General features: G+C 39.3%; 1 protein-coding gene across 3 annotated transcripts in view; it reads right to left on the reverse strand.

The window, feature by feature from the left end:
• Window positions 1-2,529: 2,529 nt before the first annotated feature.
• The window catches only part of MRPL1 (mitochondrial ribosomal protein L1), a 120,769-nt gene continuing 102,315 nt past the window's right edge, over window positions 2,530-20,983 (reverse strand). For 2 of the 3 annotated variants that reach the window (XM_059157025.1, XM_059157108.1), the window contains exons 8-9: window positions 18,270-18,351; window positions 2,530-2,721 (exon numbers count right to left, since the gene is read on the reverse strand). In XM_059157025.1, coding sequence (XP_059013008.1) covers window positions 2,588-2,721; window positions 18,270-18,351 — 216 coding nt within the window. In that variant the 3' untranslated portion in view covers window positions 2,530-2,587. Of the gene's footprint in view, window positions 2,722-18,269; window positions 18,352-20,983 lie in introns of those variants that run through there. The other variant, XR_009349877.1, reaches the window with a different exon arrangement.

The raw sequence follows: 20,983 nt of genomic DNA on the forward strand, positions 1-20,983 counted from the left end.
ATAAACACCCAACTCAACATTAGTTCTAGTTAAGGAAAAATGCTTAATGGAAGGGTAGGGAATAATTTATTCACAGGCCAGTTAATAAAACCCTGGAATGTTCTTGCCCAGAGCAACTTTTCCAACCGTACTTCCCTGTTCTGATCACAAAGGCACTTTTCTAAGACATAATTAAGACTTCTAGCCATATCATACCTTTTAACCCAGGAATATCACTGCTAGGAATAGAGAGGAAAACAAATTATACTCCATGATTTTCTCCAAAGCACTGTAAATAACAGAGGAGGGGGATCTGAAAGCAAGTTAAATGTCCAACAATGAAGAAATGATTCCATAAATTACAGCATCAATAGGATGGAATATTGCTCAACCATTAAAATGATGCTTTCCGCATGAGATTTTAAATAATATGGAAAAATGCTTATTTTATAGCATCGTATGTGCATGTTCTCTCTCTGTCTCTGTTGATTGAAAAAGACAATGAAGAGCACCAAAATATTAATGCTGGTTATCTCTGAGTAGTAGGATTATGAATAGATTTATTTTTTTATATTTATTAGTTTTTAAAACTTTCCATCATAGGAGTACGCTTAATCTACTAATCAGAAGATCTATAAATATAGTAATAGAACATCTATTCTAAATTAGGATCTTCAAATAGTGATTAATCAGTAAGCTTTCAAAAAACAGTAACTGGGGGAAACAAGTACCTTTTTCTCTCCCCATCCTACTACTCTTTTCTCATAGAGCTCCTTCTAACACTCTAATTTCTACTTTGTTTACACAGCTTTGCCATAACCCTGTAGCCAGAGATACGAAGACACTGAAGTATAATTATCCAGTGTTTTTACAATTTTAAACTGTTCAGCTAAACAGTTTGATTTTTCTTAGAATATGTAAAAAGGAGATCAAACACCCTGTTATGTGGTTCAGAGAACAGACTTTAGAATCAGACAGATCTAGGTTTGAGTCTTACTTTACGGGAGCTCACACAAGTCTCCAATTCCTTACCCTGCAGGCGGGAGGACCAGCCGTCCCTCACTGAGCTGCGCAGAGGATGCAGGTAAAACACAAGACAGCAGCAGGCACTCAACAAAAAATACTACTACTGTTTTGGAGTTAAAGTTAAAGTTGGTTTTGGTGGGGTGCCTGCAGGGTTCAGCCAGTTAAGCATCTGCCCTTGGCTCAGGTCATGACCGCTCGGTCCTGGATCAAGCCCTGCGTCAGGCTGCCTGCTCCACAGGGAGTCTGCTCATCCCTCTGCCCGCATGTGCTCTCTCTCTCTCTCACTCAAATAAATAAATAAAATCTTTTTTTAAAAAAAGCTTTTTTTTGATAAACAGCCCTCAAATTTTAATTTTCCTGTGGAAAAAAGCTTAATGAGGTGCCATGGTTGCTCACGGTCATTGGGACTTCTCCAACTACCTGTGTTTCAGAAACAGTTTGGGAATTGCCAAAATACTCTTTACAGAGTAAAGAACTCTTCAACACTATCACTTCACGAAAGCAGCATGCGAACATCTGCAAACAAAAGATAGTCTCTGAGTAAAGGACATCATCCCAAACAAAGGACAGTGGGCAACTGCACGCCAAAATTATCCTTGTGTTTTCCATTTTGTCACCTACCAGTATATACTTAAAGACCAACAACAGTTTGCAAACTGACTCTAGATGAAAGGCACTCAACTTCCTAGCCTAACTCTTCCCATTAAATGAAGTTTTTCTATCTACATCATGGGATGTTCATTCAACAAACATTAACCAAACCTACTAGTTGCGATTAAAGGAATTTAAGCTCAAATGAGGTTAAGTATGTGAAAACATGATTCATTGTATGTATTTTGCAAGGTAACATTAAGTTATATACTACTGTTATTATAAAAAAACCCCACAAATATTATAAATTAATTCCTAAAAGAAAAAAAGATTTCCCTCCCACGTTTTAATGTCTAGCTCATTTTCTATACTCATGCTACCATAAATGACATTTAGAATTTTTAGAATAAACATATGCCACACTTTTTCTGTAGAAAATAGTCATATTTGTGATATAGCTCATGACTCTGTCATTCTCTGTCTCATGAAAATTAAGAATATTACTTTTCTCTCAGAATAGTATGGCTCCCAAGGGAAAGTTATTAAGCTAGAAATTGCTGCTATAATTACCAGCATGCAGAATCTGAATTCTAAGGAAGACAATTTAGGAAGATTTAAAATATAGGTTTAGACAGAGAAAATTTTATTTTCTTATTTTTGAAAGTATTGTGGGATGCCTGGATGGCTCAGTCAGTTAAGCGTCTGCCTTTGGCTCAGTTCATGATCTTGGAGGCCCAGGATCAAGCCCACATCAGGATCCCTGCTCAGTGGTGAATGTGCCCCTCACCTTGCTCGTGCTCTCTCTCTCTCTCAAATAAATACATAGGATCTTTAAAAAAAAAAAAAAAGAAAGAAAGAAAGTGCTGTAAGATTTTCCAAGTGTTAAAATTCACTGTCAAGTACAATGATGAAGAAATAACAAGACACCAAATGTAGAAATTATATAGTTTTATAATTTTCTCTGTTGCTTCTTAATCCACTGAAAATAATTTCATAATAGAATATTTTTGGGCATCTTCTCGTTACTTTCTTCGGTTTCTACTTCTTTAGGCAACAATGGCTTGATCTTTAGTAACAAACCTTCACTTGTTGAACTACGAAGGAAAGCTCGTACCACGAAAGGTCCTGGAAACAAGGACAAGAATCAACTTTTATTTTATTTCATAAATAGAATAGAAAAAAATAGAGCCAGTAGAAACATACAACAAACCTTATAAAACTTACATTGTATTTTCCCCTTGAAAAGTACTGATATTACTGAAGTAATATTTTTAATTACAAGGAATATCATCTCGTGTCTACAGTAGAAGACTAAGTGTACTCTAGCATACTATCCTTGAAGCTACACATTCTGTAATAATTAATTTCTCTCTTCCAGAAGATGACCACCTAGAATTTATCTTACTGCAAAGCTGAAAGTGAAGGGAGCAGGTGGTGATATTTACATTTGATGGCAATATTCTAAATATTGATTTGAAACAGCACCGATGCTACTCTGTGTTACTGAACATTTAGTAAAAATTCCCTAAAAATTAAAAGGCTTTTCATAAGAACAATTAAGGGACTTCATTTAAAACGCCCAAAAAAAGACGGATAATTGAGGATGGCAGCATAAGAAGATCCTTAACTCACCTCTTCTCACAGACACAGCAAATCTACAACTACATATGAATACATTCCTCAAAGAAGTCCTGAGGACTACAGGAGCAGCATATCCATAACAGAAGATAAAAGGGCTTCACTGAGAGAGGCAGAAAAGTCAGAGATCACACTCTATGCAAAAGCCCCATCCCAGGCAAGGTTACTGACAATCAGGAGGGATCTCAAAAATACAGAACTTTTCCCTGCTGACCAAGGGTTTTGTCTTCCACACCAGGCACCCCAACCACTGTGTCCTGTACCAGAGAGATGAGCTCCCAAAATTATGGCTTTGAAAACCAACAGGGTGCATCCAGAATCATAGAACTGGAAAGAACAGAGAATGGACTTTAGGTTCACATACAAACTCACTCCACAACCTCGTGCAAAAAAGAAGCCGTCTGAAAAGCCTCTGGACTGTATGTGAAGGAAACTCCCTTATTAATCCTAAAGCAACCTGAAAAGCAGGAACCTGCTGAGACTCTCTGGGGATGAAAGTGCAGGCAGCTGCCATTTTTGCAATCTCATTTAACCTTGCTCATGTCTGTGCTGGTGGGAGCCATGCTGGCGACCCCACTCTAACCTAATGCCATTGGGCATGCTCTGCGCCCCCATTCCCCAGCCACAGCACAGCTGGGGGGGCAGAGCCCCATGCGCTACTACCTCACCGTGCTGCAGCCAAACCACAACCAACCAGATGAGCAGCCACACCCAAAAATGCAACCTGTTGCACAGCCAGTCAGGCGAGACCCCACCCCGGCTCCTTCATTCCTTCCTCCACTGCCTACAGACAGACAAGCACCCCACACCCATTTCACCCCAACCCACACACAGCCGACAGGTGTGTGAAGTCCACACAGGGGATGCCCCTTGAGCACATGGCTCCCTTGTACTTCTAAGCCCCACAGAAAATCTTGTACACAGGGCCACTTCCTCAAGACTGGGAGAGGGAGTTATTTCAATACAAAAGAACAAGGCAACACCTCCGAAAAAGACTTTAACGAAATGGAGATCAGTAATCGACCTGATGAAGAGATCAAAGTAATAATGGTCATAAAGATGCTTACTAGGGAGAAGAATGAACGAACACAAGGAGAACTTCAACAAAGAGAGAGAAAATACATGAAAGTACCAAACAAAAATCACGAGCTGAAGAATAAAATTACTGAACTGCCTACACACGAGGGGTTCAACAGCAGACTGGATGAAGAACAGAGCACTAACCTGGCAGACACAGGAGAGGACTCACCCAGACAAGGGAACGAAAAGGAAAAAGAATTTTAAATAGTAAAAATACCTTAAGGAACACAGAGGACAACATCAAGCAGAATAATATTCTCATTATAGGGGTCCCAGAAGGAAAAGAAAGGGGCAGAAAACTTATACAAAGAAGTAATAATTGAAAAACCTAACTTCAGGAAGGAAATCAACATCCAGATCCAAGAAGGTCAGAAAGTTCCGCCAAGACATGTTATCATTAAAATGTCAAAAGTTAAAGAGAGAGTTCTTAAAAGCAGCAGGAAAAAAACAACTTGACACATACAAAGGACCTCATAGAGTTATCAGCAAATTTTTCAGAAGAAACACTGAAGGCCAAATTGACCAGCAAGACATATTCAAAGTTCTTTTTTTAAAATTTTTTATTTGACAGACAGAGATCACAGGCAGACAGAGAGGCAGGCAGAGAGAGAGAGGGAAGCAGGCTCCCGGCCAAGCAGAGAGCCCGATGTGGGGCTCGATCCCAGGACCCTGGGATCATGACCTGAGCAGAAGGCCGAGGCTTTACCCCACTGAGCCACGTGTCCCCATATTCAAAGTTCTTAAAGGAAAAAACTTATAACCAAGAATAATCCACCAAGAAGCTTATCATCCAAAATAGAAGGAGAGACAGTTTTTCAGATAAGTAAAAGCTAAAGGAGCTCATGATCACTAACCAACCTTATAAGAAATGTCAAAAGATGGGGGCACCTGGGTGGCTCAATGAGTTAAGCCTCTGCCTTTGGCTCAGGTCATGATCTCAGGGTGCTGGGATAGAGCCCCACACCAGGCTCTCTGCTCAGCAGGGAGCCTGCTTCCTCCTCTCTCTCTGTCTGCCTCTCTGCCTACTTGTGATCTCTCTCTCTCTGTCAAATAAATAAATAAAACAAATAAATAAATAAAGTCTTTAAAAAAATGTCAAAGGAACTTCTTTAAGCTGAAATGAAAGACTATTAATAATGACAAGAAAATATACTAAAGTAAAAATCTCACTGGAAAATATATTGTAAAGGTAGTATATTTACTTACTTATACAGCTAGCAGAAAAGTCAAAAGAGAAAGTGGTAAAACTAACTAAAGCTATAATAATTAGTTAAGGGATACATAAAATGAAAAAGTATAAAATATGACATAAAAACCATAAAATACAGAAGGTGAACTAAAAATGCAGAGTTCTGGAATGAGTTTTAATTAAGTTGCTACCAACTGAAAACAGACTGCTATACACATAGAATGGTATATGTGAACCTCCTGGTAACCACAAAGAGAAAAACTTGTCACAAATATAAAAAGAAAATGAGAAAGGAATCTAAACATAACATTAAAGGAAATTAACAAACCAGGAGGAAATAGAAAAGGAGAAGAAAGAAACAGAGAGGAACAATAAAAACACCCAGAAAACAGTTAACCAAATGGCAATAAGTACACACCTATCAATAATTACTTTAAATGTAAATGGACTAAATCCTTTAATTAAAGATAGAGAGTAGCTGAATGGATTTATAAACAAAAACAAGGGACACCTGGGTGGCTCAGTTGGTTAAGCATCTCCCTTTGGCTTAGGTCACAATCCCAGGGAGCTGGGATGGAGTCCCGCATTGGGCTCCTTGCTTATTAGCAGGGAGCCTGCTGCTCCCTCTGTCTGCCACCCCCCCTGCTTGTGCTCGCTTGCGTGTTCTCTCTCTCTAACAAATAAAATCTTAAAAAAAGAACACACACAAAACCCAAAAACAAGACTCATCTACACCCTGCCTATAAGAGACTCAGCACAAAAGTGGAGCTTTTGAAATAAAATCTAAAAAGAAAACAAACAAAAAAAGAAGTAAGGACTGAGAGTAAAGGGACGGAAAAAGATATTCCATGTAAATGGAAACAAACAAGAAGCTGGTTTAGCTCAATTTACCCAACAAAACAGATTCTATTTTTTTTTTTTTGAAGATTTTGTTTATTCATTTGAGCTAGAGAGAGAGAGAAAGCACAAGCAGGGGGAGAGGTAGAAGGAGAAACAGACTCCCTGTTGAGCTGGAAGCTGTACGTGGGGCTAGATCCCAGGCCCTAGAGATCATGACCTGAGCCAAAGGCAGACGTGTAACCATTTGAGCCACCCAGGCACCCCAGCAAAACAGATTTTAAAACAGAATGTAATAAAAGACAAAGAAGGTCATTACATAGATGATAAAAGGGTCAACCTGGCAAGAAGATATACTATTATAAATATCTATGCACCCAACATAGGAGGACCAAAATATATAAAACAAATATTAATAATCTTGAGGAAAAGATTGACAGCAATAGTAGGGGATTTTAACACTCCACTTAAACATCTATGATCACCTAAACAGATAATCTATAAGGAAACATCACCCGTAAACAACACATTAGACCAAATGGACTTAATAGATTTACACAGAACATTCCATTCAAAACAGAACACACATTTGGGGCACCTGGGTGGCTCAGTGAGTTAAAGCCTCTGCCTTCGGCTCCGGTCATGATCCCAGGATCCTGGGACCGAGCCCCACGTCGGGCTCTCTGCTCAGCAGGGAGCCTGCTTCCCCCTGTCTCTCTGCCTGCCTCTCTGCCTACTTGTGATCTCTGTCTGTCAAATAAATACATAATAATCTTTAAAAACAAACAAACAAACCAAAAAAAACAGAACACACATTCTTGTCAAGTGCACATGGAACATTCTCCAAGACAGATAGATCATGGGTTAGGCCACAAAACAACTCTCAATAAATTTAAGACTGAAATCATATCAAGAATCTTTTCTGACCACAATAATATGGAAACTAGAAGTCAATTACAAGAAAAAGAATGGGAAAAACACAAAAACGTGCAGATTAAATAACATGCTACAACAATGGGTCATCAAAGAAATAAAAGGAAAAATTTAAAAATACCTAGAGACATGTGAAAACAGAAATACAACATACAAAAATCTATGGGATGCATTAGAAGTGGTTGGAAGAGAGAAGTTTATAGCAACACAGGCCTACTTCAAAACACAAGAAAAATCTCAAACAACTTAACTTTAAACCTAAAGGAACTACAAAACGAGGAACAAATTAAACACAAAGTTAGTACAAGAAAAGAAATAATAAATATCAGAGTTGGGGTGCCCAGGTGAGTTAGTGGGTTAAGCCTCTCTCTGCCTTCGGCTCAGGTCATGATTTCAGGGTCCTGGGATTGAGCCCCACATTGTGCTCTCTGCTCAGCGAGAAGCCTGCTTCCCCCTCTCTCTCTGACTGTTGCTCTGCCTACTTGTGATCTCTCTGTCAAATAAACAAATAAAATCTTTAAATAAATAAATATTAGAGTGGAAAATAATAGAAAAAAGAGAAAGAAATGAAATAGACCTAAAAGGACAATAGAAAAAAATAAATGAGGGAACCTGGGTGGCTCAGGTCATGATCCCAGGGTCCTGGGATCGAGTCCCGCATCGGGCTCTCTGCTCAGCGGGTAACCTGCTTCCTCCTCTCTCTCTCTGCCTGCCTCTCTGCCTACTTGTGATCTCTGTCAAACAAATAAATAAAATCTTTAAAAAAAAAACAAACGAATGATACTAAGAGCTGGTTCTTTGAAAAGATAAGCAAAATTGACAAATCATTAATTAGACTCAACAAGAAAAAGTCATAAATGAAAGAAAATTATAACTGATACCACAGAAATACAAAATCCTAAGACTACTATGAACAGGTATATGTCAGCAAACCGGATAAGCTAGCAAAACCTATCAAATACTTAGAAACAAACAAACTTCGAAGACTGAATCAGGAAGAACAAAAAAATCTGAACAAACTGATAATAGAAAAGAGACTGAACTGACTCAGTAATCAAAAACCTCCTAACAAACAAAAAGCCAAAACCAAATGGCTTGACTGGTGATTTCTGACAGACATTTAAGGAAGATTTAGTACCTAACTTCCTTTAACTCTTCCAAAAACCTGAAGAGGACAGAATGCATCCAAACTCATTTTATAAGGCCAGTATTATTACCCTGACACCAAAATTAAACAACACCATCACAAAAAAAGAAAATTACAGGTCAATAACCCTGATGAACATATATGCATAAATCTTCCACAATGTATTAGCAAACCAAATTCAAGAATCATAACCCATGATTAAGTGGGATTTATTCCAGGGACGAAAGGATGGTTCAACATGCATACATCAATGGGATACAGATTAACAAAATGTAAAATAAAAATCATATGATCACCTCAATACATGTAGAAAAACCATCTAACAAAAGTCGTATCCATTTACAATAAAAACTATCTACAAAGCAGGTAAAGAGAGAACATATACACCTTAACATACTAAAGGTCATATACAAACCCACAATTAATATCATACTAAATGATGAAAAGCTAGAAGCTTTCCTTTAAGATCAGGAACAAAGACAAGGATGCCCACTCTCCCCACTATTAGTCAACACAGCATTGGAATTCCTAGTCACAGCACTTAGGCAACAACATGTAGGAAAGGAAGATGTAAAATTGTTCGTTTGCAGCAGACATGGTATTATAGATAAAAAAAAAAAAAAAGATGACTACACCAAAAACCAATTAGAACCAATAAACAAATTCAGTAAAGTGGCAGGGGACAGGGAAGGAGCAAGATGGTAAAGAAGCAGGAGACCCTGTTTCAATCAGTCCCCTGAGGCGAGCTACATGTCTACCAGAACACTCTGAACACCCGTGAAATCAGCCTGAGATGAAGATTACATACTTCCGGATCTCTACGGAGGTGGAGGACACCAGTGGAGAGGTAAAGCAGAGCGCAACTATTGGACTGATATCAGAGGATAAACAGAAGCATGAGGGAGCCACCACAAGCGACTCACTGGAAAGTAATACCCCAATAAGAAAATGTCCCATGCTTGGGGACCAGCATCAACCTGGAGTCTAATGAAAAGTGCTCAAAGAGAACAAAAGGTCTTCAGGTGCAACGGGTGGGATCAGATGGCCACGGGCACGGTCCTAAGCCCACGGTCCCAGGACGGTCATAGCCTCAGGGCTCGCACCCACGCCTGCCCCAGAGAGCCTGGTGTGGGCGCCAGCAGGCAGTCTTTGAACCCGTAGGCTTCTGCAACCTGCACTGCTGCCAGGTCATGGGTGTGGACCCCAGACAGCAGTACTGACAGCCGCCAGGATCGGGCACCCCCAGACCAATATACTTGCGGTTTTAGAGGCACGAGGGGTGCAGAGACAAGTGGGGACATCGGGCAACCATTAGACAGTGGCTTGGAGTCTGCATCAGCTGTGGAAAGTTACGGTGTTCAGCGGAGATTGCAGAGGGGGAGACTGTGTGTTCTGCACCATCCAGGGGGGATCAGACTGAGGTTTCTCTCTGAGGCCAAGGACTGAGTACAGACAGTTTACTTTTTGCACTAGCCCTCTGAAAAGCTGCAAAAAGCTGCCCCAAACCAAAAACCTCCAGAGTACAAAAACCTGAAAAACAGGTTTCCACAGAGCCCAGACCCTTGATAGAAGGCAGGGTGACTCAGACCAAGCAAGACTGACTGAAAAATAACACACAGGCCCTGCCCCCAGACGACAAGCCAAAAGAACGAGAGGACAACCACCACAGGGTCCCCTGAAACTGTAAAACCCCAACATAGGGGAAAACAATATATTAAGCTCCCAGTATTGCCCTAAAACGTGTATATTTCATAGATACAACTTTTTACAATTAGTTCTCACAATTCTTCTTTTATTTTTTTAACCTACTTACCATTACAACTAGATATTAAATACAACATATTACATAACAACTTTTGAACTTGAACTTTTTTATACATATACCTGGGTTTCATTTTCTTTTGTTTTTAATATATATAGATATAGTAAGCTTCAAGGTAATCCTTTTTTTCTTATTCAATACTACTCCTGTACATAAGCCAGTTTTAATTTCCCTGTATCTCTGGAAAGTTGAGTCCTTTAACAAAGATAAAAAGATACCCCCAGGAAATACTGAAATAACCTTCCTTGCCCACATCAAGGGTTTATAACCACTTTCCCATCTTATTTTTCTGTTATCTTATTCCTTTTTTTTTTTTTTTTAAGATTTTATTTATTTATTTGTCAGAGAGAGAGGGAGAGAGAGCGAGCACAGGCAGACAGAATGGCAGGCAGAGGGAGAAGCAGGCTCCCTGCCGAGCAAGGAGCTCGATGTGGGACTCGATCCCAGGACACTGGGATCATGACTTGAGCCGAAGGCAGCCGCTCAACCAACTGAGCCACCCAGGTGTCCCTCGGTTATCTTATTCTTTCTGTATATGTGTTTCTGTTTTACTACCATATAAATCTTATTCTTGGGGTTCATTTTGGCTGAGTTTTTCTTTTTTTTCTTTCTTGTCTTTTACTTTTGTTAGTCTTTCTGTTTGTTCATTTTCAGTTTATGTATATTATAAATCTTACTTTGGGGACTCATTTTGGCTGGTTTTTTTTCCTGTCTTTTTATCATTTTTCTTTCTTATTGGTGGTAACTTCCAATTGCTCCAAAACTTTCCAAGGGGCATCTTGACTGGATCATGTTCAGTATATTCAGCTCTATATCCCCTCAACCACCTCTCACCAAAATGACTAGGAGGAAGAACACCCAAAAGAGGAAAAATTCAGAGACTGTGACTTCTGCCACAGAATTATTGGATATGGACATAAGCCATATGTTGGTAATGGAATTTAGGGTAAAAATTGTTCAGGCAATGGCTAGGTTGGAGAAGACCATTAGTGGCAACGTAGAATCTCTAAAAGTGGAAGTGAGAGCCATCTAGCAGAAGGTAAAAATGTTATCAAGAAGATCCACTCTAATCTAAATACTCTAACAGCGAGAGTAACCGAAGCAGAAGGCTGAATTAGTAATCTAGAAGACAAAATGATAGAAAAGCAGGACCAGGAGGAGGCCTTGAACAAACAACATAGAAGCCATGAAAAGAGAATTAAGGAAATAAATGATGCAATGAAACATTCCAATGCCAGAATTACTGGGATCCCTGAGGGGGATGGAGAAAGAGAGAAGACTAGAAGATATAATTTAACAAATACTGGATGAAAATTTCCCTAATCTGGGAAATGGAACAAGTGTACATGTCCTAGAGGCAGAGAGGACCCTCCCAAAGATCAACAAGTCTAGAAAGACCTCAAGGACATAATTGTGAGATTCACGAATCATAAATTCAGACAGGATATCTTAACAGCAGATAGGGGAAAGAGATTCCTTACGTACAGAGGAAGGAGCATCAGAATAACATCAGACCTGTCCACAGAAACCTGGCTAACCAGAAAGGACTGGCAAGACATACTCAGGGCATTAAATGAGAAGAATATGCAGCCAAGTATACTTTATCCAGCAAGGCTGACATTCAGAATGAATGGAGAGATAAAGAGCTTCCAAGACCAGCAAGGTCTAAAAGACTATGTGACCACCACGCCAGCACTACAAGAAAAACTAAGGGGATCTATAAAAGAAAGAATCCAAGAGTGATACAGAACAGAAATATACAGAGACAATGTATAGAAACAAGGACTTCACAGGCAATATGATGTCAATAAAAACTTATCTTTCAATAATTACTCTCAATGTGAACAGCCTAAGTGCTCCCATAAAAAGGCACTGGGTTGCAGACTGGAAAAAACAACAGGACCCGTCCATATGTTGTTTACAAGAGATACATTTTGAACCTAAAGATACACCCAGAAAGTGAAGGGATAGAGAACCATCTTTCATGTCAATGGACCTCAAAAGAAAGCTGGGAGATAAATTAGATTTTAAACTAAAGACTGTAGTCAGAGATACAGAAGGACACTATACATCATTCCTTTTTTTTTTTTTTTTTTAAGATTTATTTATTTATTTATTTGACAGATAGAGATCACAAGTAGGCAGAGGCAGGCAGAGAGAGAGGAAGAAGCAGGCTCCCTGCTGAGCAGAGAGCCCGATGTGGGACTCGATCCCAGGACCCTGAGATCATGACCCGAGCCGAAGGCAGCGGCTTAACCCACTGAGCCACCCAGGCGCCCCACTACACATCATTCTTAAAGGGTCTATCCAACAAGAGCTAACAACTGTAAATATTTATGCCCCCAACATAGGAGCAGCCAACTACATAAGCCAACTGTTAAAGAAAATAGTCATATTGATGTGAACACATTAATTTTAGGGGATCTTAACACGCCACTCTCAACAGCAAACAGATCATCTAAGCAGAAAATCAACAAAGAAACAAGAGGTTTGATCAACACATTGAACTGGATGAACCTCATAGATCTATGTAGAACATTCCACCCTAAAACAACAGAATACTCATCCTTCTTGAGTGCACATGGAACTCTCTCCAGAATACACCACATACTGGGTCACATATCAGGGCTCAACCAATACCAAAAGACTGAGATTATTCCCTGCATATTCTCAGACCACAATGCTTTGAAACTGAAACTCAATCACAAGAAAAAGTTTGGAAGGAATTCAAACACTTGAAAGTTAAAGACCATCCTGCTCAAAAATGTTTGGATCAACCAGGAAATCAAAGAGGAACTTAAACAATTCAAGGAAACCAATGAGAATGAAGACACATTGGTCCAAAACCTGGACCAATGGCAAAGGCAGTCCTAAGGGGGAAATATAGCCATCCAAGGCTCACTAAAAAAACCTGAAAAATTCCGAATACACTAACTCTCTTTACACCTTAAAGAACTGGAAAATCAACAACAAATTAAGCCAACCCCATGCACAATAAGGGAAATATGATTAGAGCAGAGGTCAATGAGATACAGTAGATCAGAGATACAGTAGAACACATCAACGAAACTAAAAGCTGGTTCTCTGAAAGACTTAATAAGATCGATAAACTACTGGCCAAACTAATCCAAAAGAAAACAGAGAGGACCAAACTTAATAAAATTATGCATGAAAGGCGAGAGATCATGACTAACACCAAGGAAACAGAAACAATCATCACAAAGTATTATCAACACTTATATGCCAATAAGTTAAACAACCTAAAAGAAATGGATACATTCCTGGAAACCTATAAACTTCTAAGACTGAAACAGGAGGAAACTGACAACTTGAATAGACCAATATCTACTAATGAGATTGAAGCAGTGATCAAAAACCTCCCAAAAAATAAGAGCCCAGGACCTGACAGATTCCCTGGGGAATTATAACAAAAATTCAAAGAAGAAATAATACCTATTCTTCTGAAGCTCTTTCAAGAAATAGAAAAAGAGGGAAAACTTCCAGACTCTTTCTATTAAGCCAGCATTACCTTGTTCCCCAAACCAGGCAAAGACCCCATCAAAAAGGAGAATTTCAGACCAATGTCCCTGATGAATATGGATGCCAAGATTCTCAACAAGATGCTAGCTAATAGGATCCAACAGTACATTAAAGATTATCCACCACGACCAGGTGGGATTTATCCCTGGGATGCAAGAGTGGTTCAAAATTAGCAAGTCAATCAGTGTGATAGAACAAATCAATAAGAGAAGAGAGAAGAACCACATGGTCCTCTCAATTGATGCAGAAAAGCATTTGACAAAATACAGCATCCGTTTCTGATTAAAACTCTTCAAACTGTAGGGAGAGACAGAACATTCCTCAACTTCATAAAATCTATCTATGAAAACCCCACAGAGAATATGATTCTCAATGGGGAAAAACTGAGAGCCTTCCCTTTGAGATCAGGAACGCAACAAGGATGCCCACTCTCGCCACTGTTGTTCAACATAGTACTAGAAGTCCTAGCAACAGCAATCAGACAACAAAAAGCAATAAAAGGTACTCAAACTGGCAAATAAGAAATCAAACTCACTCTTCGCAGATGAGAAGATACTTTATATGGAAAACCCAAAAGACCCCACAACCGAACTACTAGAACTCATGTAGCAATTCAGTAATGTGGCAGGATACAAAATCAATGTATGGGAATCAGTTGCTTTCTTATACACTAACAATGAAAATATAGAAAGGGAAATTAGAAAATCGATTCCATTTACTATGGCACCAAGAACTATAAGGTACCTTGGAATAAATCTAACCAAAAAGGTAAAAGATCTGTACTCAAGGAACTACAGAACACTCATGAAAGAAACTGAAGAAGACACGAAAAGATAGAAAAGCATTCCATGCTTGTGTATTGGAAGAATAAACATTGTTAAAATGTCTATACTGCCTAGAGCAACCTATACTTTCATTGCCTCCTGATCAAAATTCCACCAGCATTCTTCAAAGTGCTGGAACAAACAGTCCTAAAATTTGTATGGAACCAGAAAAGACTCCAAATTGCTAAGGAACTGCTGAAAAAGAGAAACAAAGCTGGGGGCATCACGTTCCTGGTTTCAAGCTTTACTACAAAGCTGTGATCACCAAGACAGCACAGTACTGGCACAAAAACAGACACACAGACCAGTGGAACAGAGTGGAGAGTCCAGATTTGGACCCTCAACTCTATGATCAAATAATCTTCAACAAAGCAGGAAAAAAATATCCAGTGGGAAAAAAACAGTCTCTTCAATAGATGGTGCTGGGAAAATTGGACAGCTATGTGTAGAAGAATGAAACTCGACCATTTTCTCATACCATACACAAAAATAAACTCAAATGGATGAAAGACCTCAACGTGAAGCAGGAATCTATCAAAATCCCAGAAGAGAACACAGGCAGTAATCCCTTTGACATCGGCCACAGCAACTTCTTTCAAAACATGTCTCCAAAGGCAAAGGAAACCAAAGTGAAAATGAACTTCTGGAACTTTATCAAGATCAAAAGCTTCTGCACAGCAAAGGAAACAGTCAACAAAACAAAGAGGCAACCCACAGAACGCGAGAAGATATTCACAAATGACACTACAGACAAGGGGCTGATATCCAAGATCTATACAGAACTGCTCAAACTCAACCACACAAAACAGATAATCAAAAAATGGGCAGAAGACATAAACACACACTTCTCCAAAGAAGACACACAAATGTCTAACAGACACATGAAAAAATGGTCATCATCATTAGCCATCACGGAGATTCAAATCAAAACCATATGGAGATACCACCTTACACCGGTTAGAATGGCCAAAATTAGCAAGACAGGAAACAACATGTGTTGGAGAGGATGTGGAGAAAGGGGAACCCTCTTACACTGTTGGTAGGAATGCAAGTTGGTGCAGACACTTTGGAAAACAGTGTGGAGATTCCTTAAGAAATTAAAAATAGAGCTTCCCTATGACCCTGACATTGCACTCCTGGGTATTTACCCCAAAGATACAGATGTAGTGAAAAGAAGGACCATCTGTACCCCAATGTTCATAGCAGCAATGGCCACAGTCGCCAAACTTTGGAAAGAACCAAGATGCCCTTCAACGGATGAATGGATAAGGAAGATGTGGTCCATATACACTATGGAGTATGATGCCTCCATCAGAAAGGATGAATACCCAACTTTTGTATCAACATGGACAGGACTGGAAGAGATTATGCTGAGTGAAATAAGTCAAACAGAGAGAGTCAGTTATCCTATGGTTTCACTAATTTGTGGAGCATAACAAATAGCATGGAGGACAAGGGGAGATGGGAGAGGAGAAGGGAGTTGAGGGAAATTGGAAGGGGAGGGAAACGATGAGAGACTATGGACTCTGAAAAACAATCTGAGGGTTTTGAAGGGGCTGGGGGGGGTGGATAGGAGGTTGGGGGAGTCAGGTGGTGGGTATTAGAGAGGGCATGGATTGCCTGGAGCACTGGGTGTGGTGCATAAACAATGAATTCTGTTACACTGAAAAGAAAGAAAGAAAAAAAAAAGGAAAGAAAGTGAGGCAAACAGATCAAAACAAAAAGACTGAGAAGGACAATTAAAAAATAAATAAATAAATAAATTGGGCAGAGAATCTAAACAGACAATTTCCCAAACACACAGGAGGACAACAGGCACATGAAAAGCTCACCATCACTCATCACCAGGAAAATGCAAATCCAAACCACAATGAGCTATCACCTCACACCTGTCAGAGTGGCTGTTATCAAAAATAACATGTTGGCAAGGACGTGGAGAAAAAGAGAACCCTCATGCATTGTTAGTGGGAATGTAAATTAGGGCAGACATTGGAAAAGAGTATGAGGATTCCTCAAAAAACCACCAAAAGAATGACCATATGGCCCAGCAATTCCACTTATGGGTATGTATCAGAAGAAAATGAACACACTAGTTTGAAAAGATATATGCAGCCCTACGTTCCTTGCAGCATATTTGCAATAGTCAAGATCAGGAGACAACCTAAGCGTCCATCTATACGTGATGGAACAAAGAAGATATGGTGCACGTGCGCGCACACATGCGCACACACACACACACACACACACAATGAAATATTACTCAGGCATATTAAAGAATGAAATCTAACTATTTGTGGCATTAATGGACCTCGAGGAGACTTTGCTAAGTGAAATGAGGCAGACAGAGAAAGGTAAATATCAATGACTTCATGGATAAGTAAAATCTAAAATACACAACAAACTAATGAAACCAAACCCCGTCTCCCAGATATGGAGAACAGACTGGTGGGTGCCAGAGGAGAAGGAAGCTGGGGGAGGGGACAAAACGGGTAAAGGGAATCAAGAGGAGCAAACATTCAGTTATGAAATCAATCAGCCAAGGGGATGTGATGCACAGCACAGGAAATAAAGTCAGCATTACTGTGTTACCTTTGTATGTGGACAGATGGTAACTAGACTTACGGTGGTGATCAATTTGTAATGTATACAAATGTTGAATTATTATGTTGTACCCTTGGAACTAAAAGGATATTGTATATTAATTATATTAATACACAACTTTAAAAATGGCAAAAAGAGCACACACTGCTTTTAGAGATTTGCTGTTCATCATTTCACTCCTGCCAGTCTCAGAAGATCCTATACTGAAAGCAAAATGCCCCGTGGCACGTAAGAATGCGTACACGCACAATCACTAAGTACTACGGCCGTATCTATGGCAGCAGAATTAACAAGTGAGGTCTTTATTCACCAGTGTGTTAACTTCCAAAGAAGGTAAAAAATAGCTTAAGATTGTGTTTTGATTACACACTTGGTTATAAGACTAAGCCTGACAGAGTCCTATCGTGGCAAGACTAGAGACGAAGAGTCTACTGAGTATAATGAACCCTTTCTGGGCCGCAGCCCGCCAGCAGTGAAGCCTGTCTGAGGAGAGGATATGCGCGGCACATAATGCGACAGTAAGGGTCTGGCTCTGTGCTTCCATCCTATGAAACAGCCTCCACATCCCCATCAAGTTTCACGGCTGTGCAGGAATTACCAGTTTACAAGAAGTGAGTCTTATGACATGATGAAAAACTTTGTTCTTCTGAAAAAATAAGTAACATTAAGAAAGACAATTGCTAAAGCCAGAGACCAATCTAGCTCCAAAATATTTCATAAATGCTTTTAGTTTCTATTCAACACTATTGCAAGTTTAAGGCAATCAGTTACAATTTTCTTTCAAAGTTAATACTGAATGGTAGAAATAATGGAATTTACAAAGATTTCAGGATTTCCTTATTAATGTTAAAGAGGTCTCCTCTCCAAACAACTACAACTGGTTAATAAGGTCATCAGGAATCCTCTCGATTAGGATTAGGAATCCTCTGGATAAATTTTATTTATTTAACCCTTGAAAATATTGCTGCTATTGTACATTGTACTTGCTCTTGTTTTCTTAATATTTTACATTTTTAAAGAATCCCCGAACTCTAGGGGGGTATACCGCAGCAAATCGCTTACCCAAATTGACTGGTCTGTGCTTACAGACTTCACTGATAACTGCTTGGAGATTTGCAGCTATCTGGTCACTTGGCATATCCAGCTGAAAGAAAAGGATACATAACATTAATAATGTGAAAATGAGATGATAATACAACTTTTGGTAACTGTATCAGTAATTATTTTCATCTGTTAAGCGACCTACTGAAAAGAAAAAACTTCCATCTCTCTTCCTTTAGAATGCTACACTCACAGGTGGTTACATGTCAAGACTTAATTACCTGATGAAACATATCACAGTCAAGTTTTTTCAAGCTGCTCTACTTGAGATTCCTGATTTCCAAGTATTTTCCCCAAAGTACAACCTGAGGCAGAATATACCATCCCCTTATCTTTACCTACACCCAAGGATTCAGGAATATTTCCTCTTGAAGTTTTTTGCTGATACACTTTCTTTTCTTTTTTCTTTAAGATTTTATTTATTTGAGGGAGAGAGAAAGAGCATGAACAGGGAATGTTGGGGGAGAGGGACAAGCAGGCTCCGCACGGAGAACAGACCCCTGTGTGGGGCCCGGAGGTCATGACCTGACCTGAGTGGAAGTCAGACGCTCAGCCCACTGAGCCCCTCAGGCACCCCTGTTGTTGATTTACTTTTGAAGGAGACTATGAAAATGTCCAGAAATTCATGCTCTCAGGAGTACAAAATAAAACCACTTAACCACACCCATTCACACAACACACCCCTGCTACAGGGGCATTTCCAGGACGCTATGCTAACGCTCTATGAAATAACAAATATCCTGCTCTTCAATGAAAACAGTAGTAAGTAAATATACAGTGAACAAGCCCTATACGTAAAATTCTAAAAGCTAGCTCACAACTATGGAAAAGCCCTTATGTGTACCATGTTACTCTTCTAAAATAGTTAAAATCAGCTACATTCCATCCCAATGTTTAAAGGATTTTATACTTTGCTAAATGAATCGTGGTAATAGTTGGAAATTCAAGCAAGATTTCTATTCTCCAGTGATTCTGAGATCCCTTATGAGAAACGTGCTGCGTCAGCATGGAGAGAAATCTTCATGAAAAAAATTACTCTCATTATCACCAGACAACATTTATTTGACACTCACTTGGACAAGATATAATACCAAACCCTAAATGAGAAGGTCTGGACATTATTGGAGAATTTTCACTTAAGCCAATATGTAAGTGGGAATTCTGAGAGGGGGGAAAAAAATCAAGCAATGCTTATTAATTCACCTTCTTAAGTCCACAGAACTTACAGGCTTTAATCAAGTAGTTCACTAGCAGAAAAGGCACCTTACATATGCTATGTTAAAAAACAAAACAAAATGAAACAAAAACTCAGGGTTGTGTCTTCCTTCGTTCCTCTCTCAACTGTCCACCTTAATCAAATGGTCCTATTATCAACCGAAGCCAGTACCACAGCTCTGTTAAGTTCCTTCACCCTTTGTTAAAGACCTAAAGCTACCTTAAATTTGGGAAAGTAATAGATACAAGAAAGAGCAGATGCCTGATACATGCTTTTACTATTTACTATTAAATTATGCTCTACACTGTTATACTATAAAATATTAAATAATATACTAAACTCAACTATACTTTTGTGGACTTATACTGCCTACAGTTAGTTAAGATGCTGAACACATGCAACATATGCTTGAGAAATACAAAACAAATAATTCCTCTACGACTTTCATTATTAGGATGACTTCAAGGACTTCACTAAGTTTTAAAATACGTAAAAAAATTTTTTTAAAAGATTTTATTTATTTGACAGACAGAGATCACAAGTAGGCAGAAAGGCAGGCAGAGAGAGAGGAGGAAGCAGGCTCTCCTCTGAGCAGAGAGCCCGATGCGGGGCTCGATCCCAGGACCCTGAGATTATGACCTGAGCCGAAGGCAGAGGCTTTAACCCACTGAGCCACCCAGGCTCCCCTGTAAAAATGTTTTTAAACATAGTTTACATTTTTGTCCAAATTCCAGAACCACTAATCTTTAGTACTGTGTCCTCTGTTCAATTTTAAAATATTTATAACCATACTTCATTTTACCTTAAGATACTATACAAAATTATGAAAAATCTATATATTTCATGGTTTATACAGTAATTATGATTATTTAATTAACTGTTGATGCTAATTATGGTAAAAAAGTATGCATGCACTTTTTTTTAAAAGATTTTCTTTCTTATTTATTTGACAGACAGAGATCACAAGTAGGCAGAGAGACAGGCAGAGAGAGAGGGGGAAGCAAGCTCTCTGATGAGCAGAGAGCCCAATGTGGGGCTCAATCCCAGGACCCTGAGACCATGACCTGAGCCGAAAGAAGAGGCTGAGCCACGCAGGCACCCCAAATTTTCTCAAACCTTGCATAGAAAATGTATTTGGGCTGACAATAACTCAGGAAACCAACATTTGCAAGCTTCTCTACCTACATCTCAGTTACTCGGCACTTCCACGGTGCGCTCATGCAATGATATTTTGTAGCCTTACGGAGGTAAGGATGGGCCATTTTGAGAGGATATTATTCTCAGTATCAGAGCATAAGACTTGGTATACTAGGAAAGAAAGAAAAAAAAACTAAACAAAACTGGGCCTGGTGGAGCCTGAGCTACAGCCAGCACTGTATTTGCACATGTGCATACATGTGCCTTTGAACCCAACAGTTACAATACTATTTATGTTTAGCTAAAGTGACTGCCCACCCCA

Source organism: Mustela lutreola, chromosome 1 (assembly GCF_030435805.1).
Source record: "Mustela lutreola isolate mMusLut2 chromosome 1, mMusLut2.pri, whole genome shotgun sequence".
Taxonomy (NCBI): Eukaryota; Metazoa; Chordata; class Mammalia; order Carnivora; family Mustelidae; genus Mustela; species Mustela lutreola.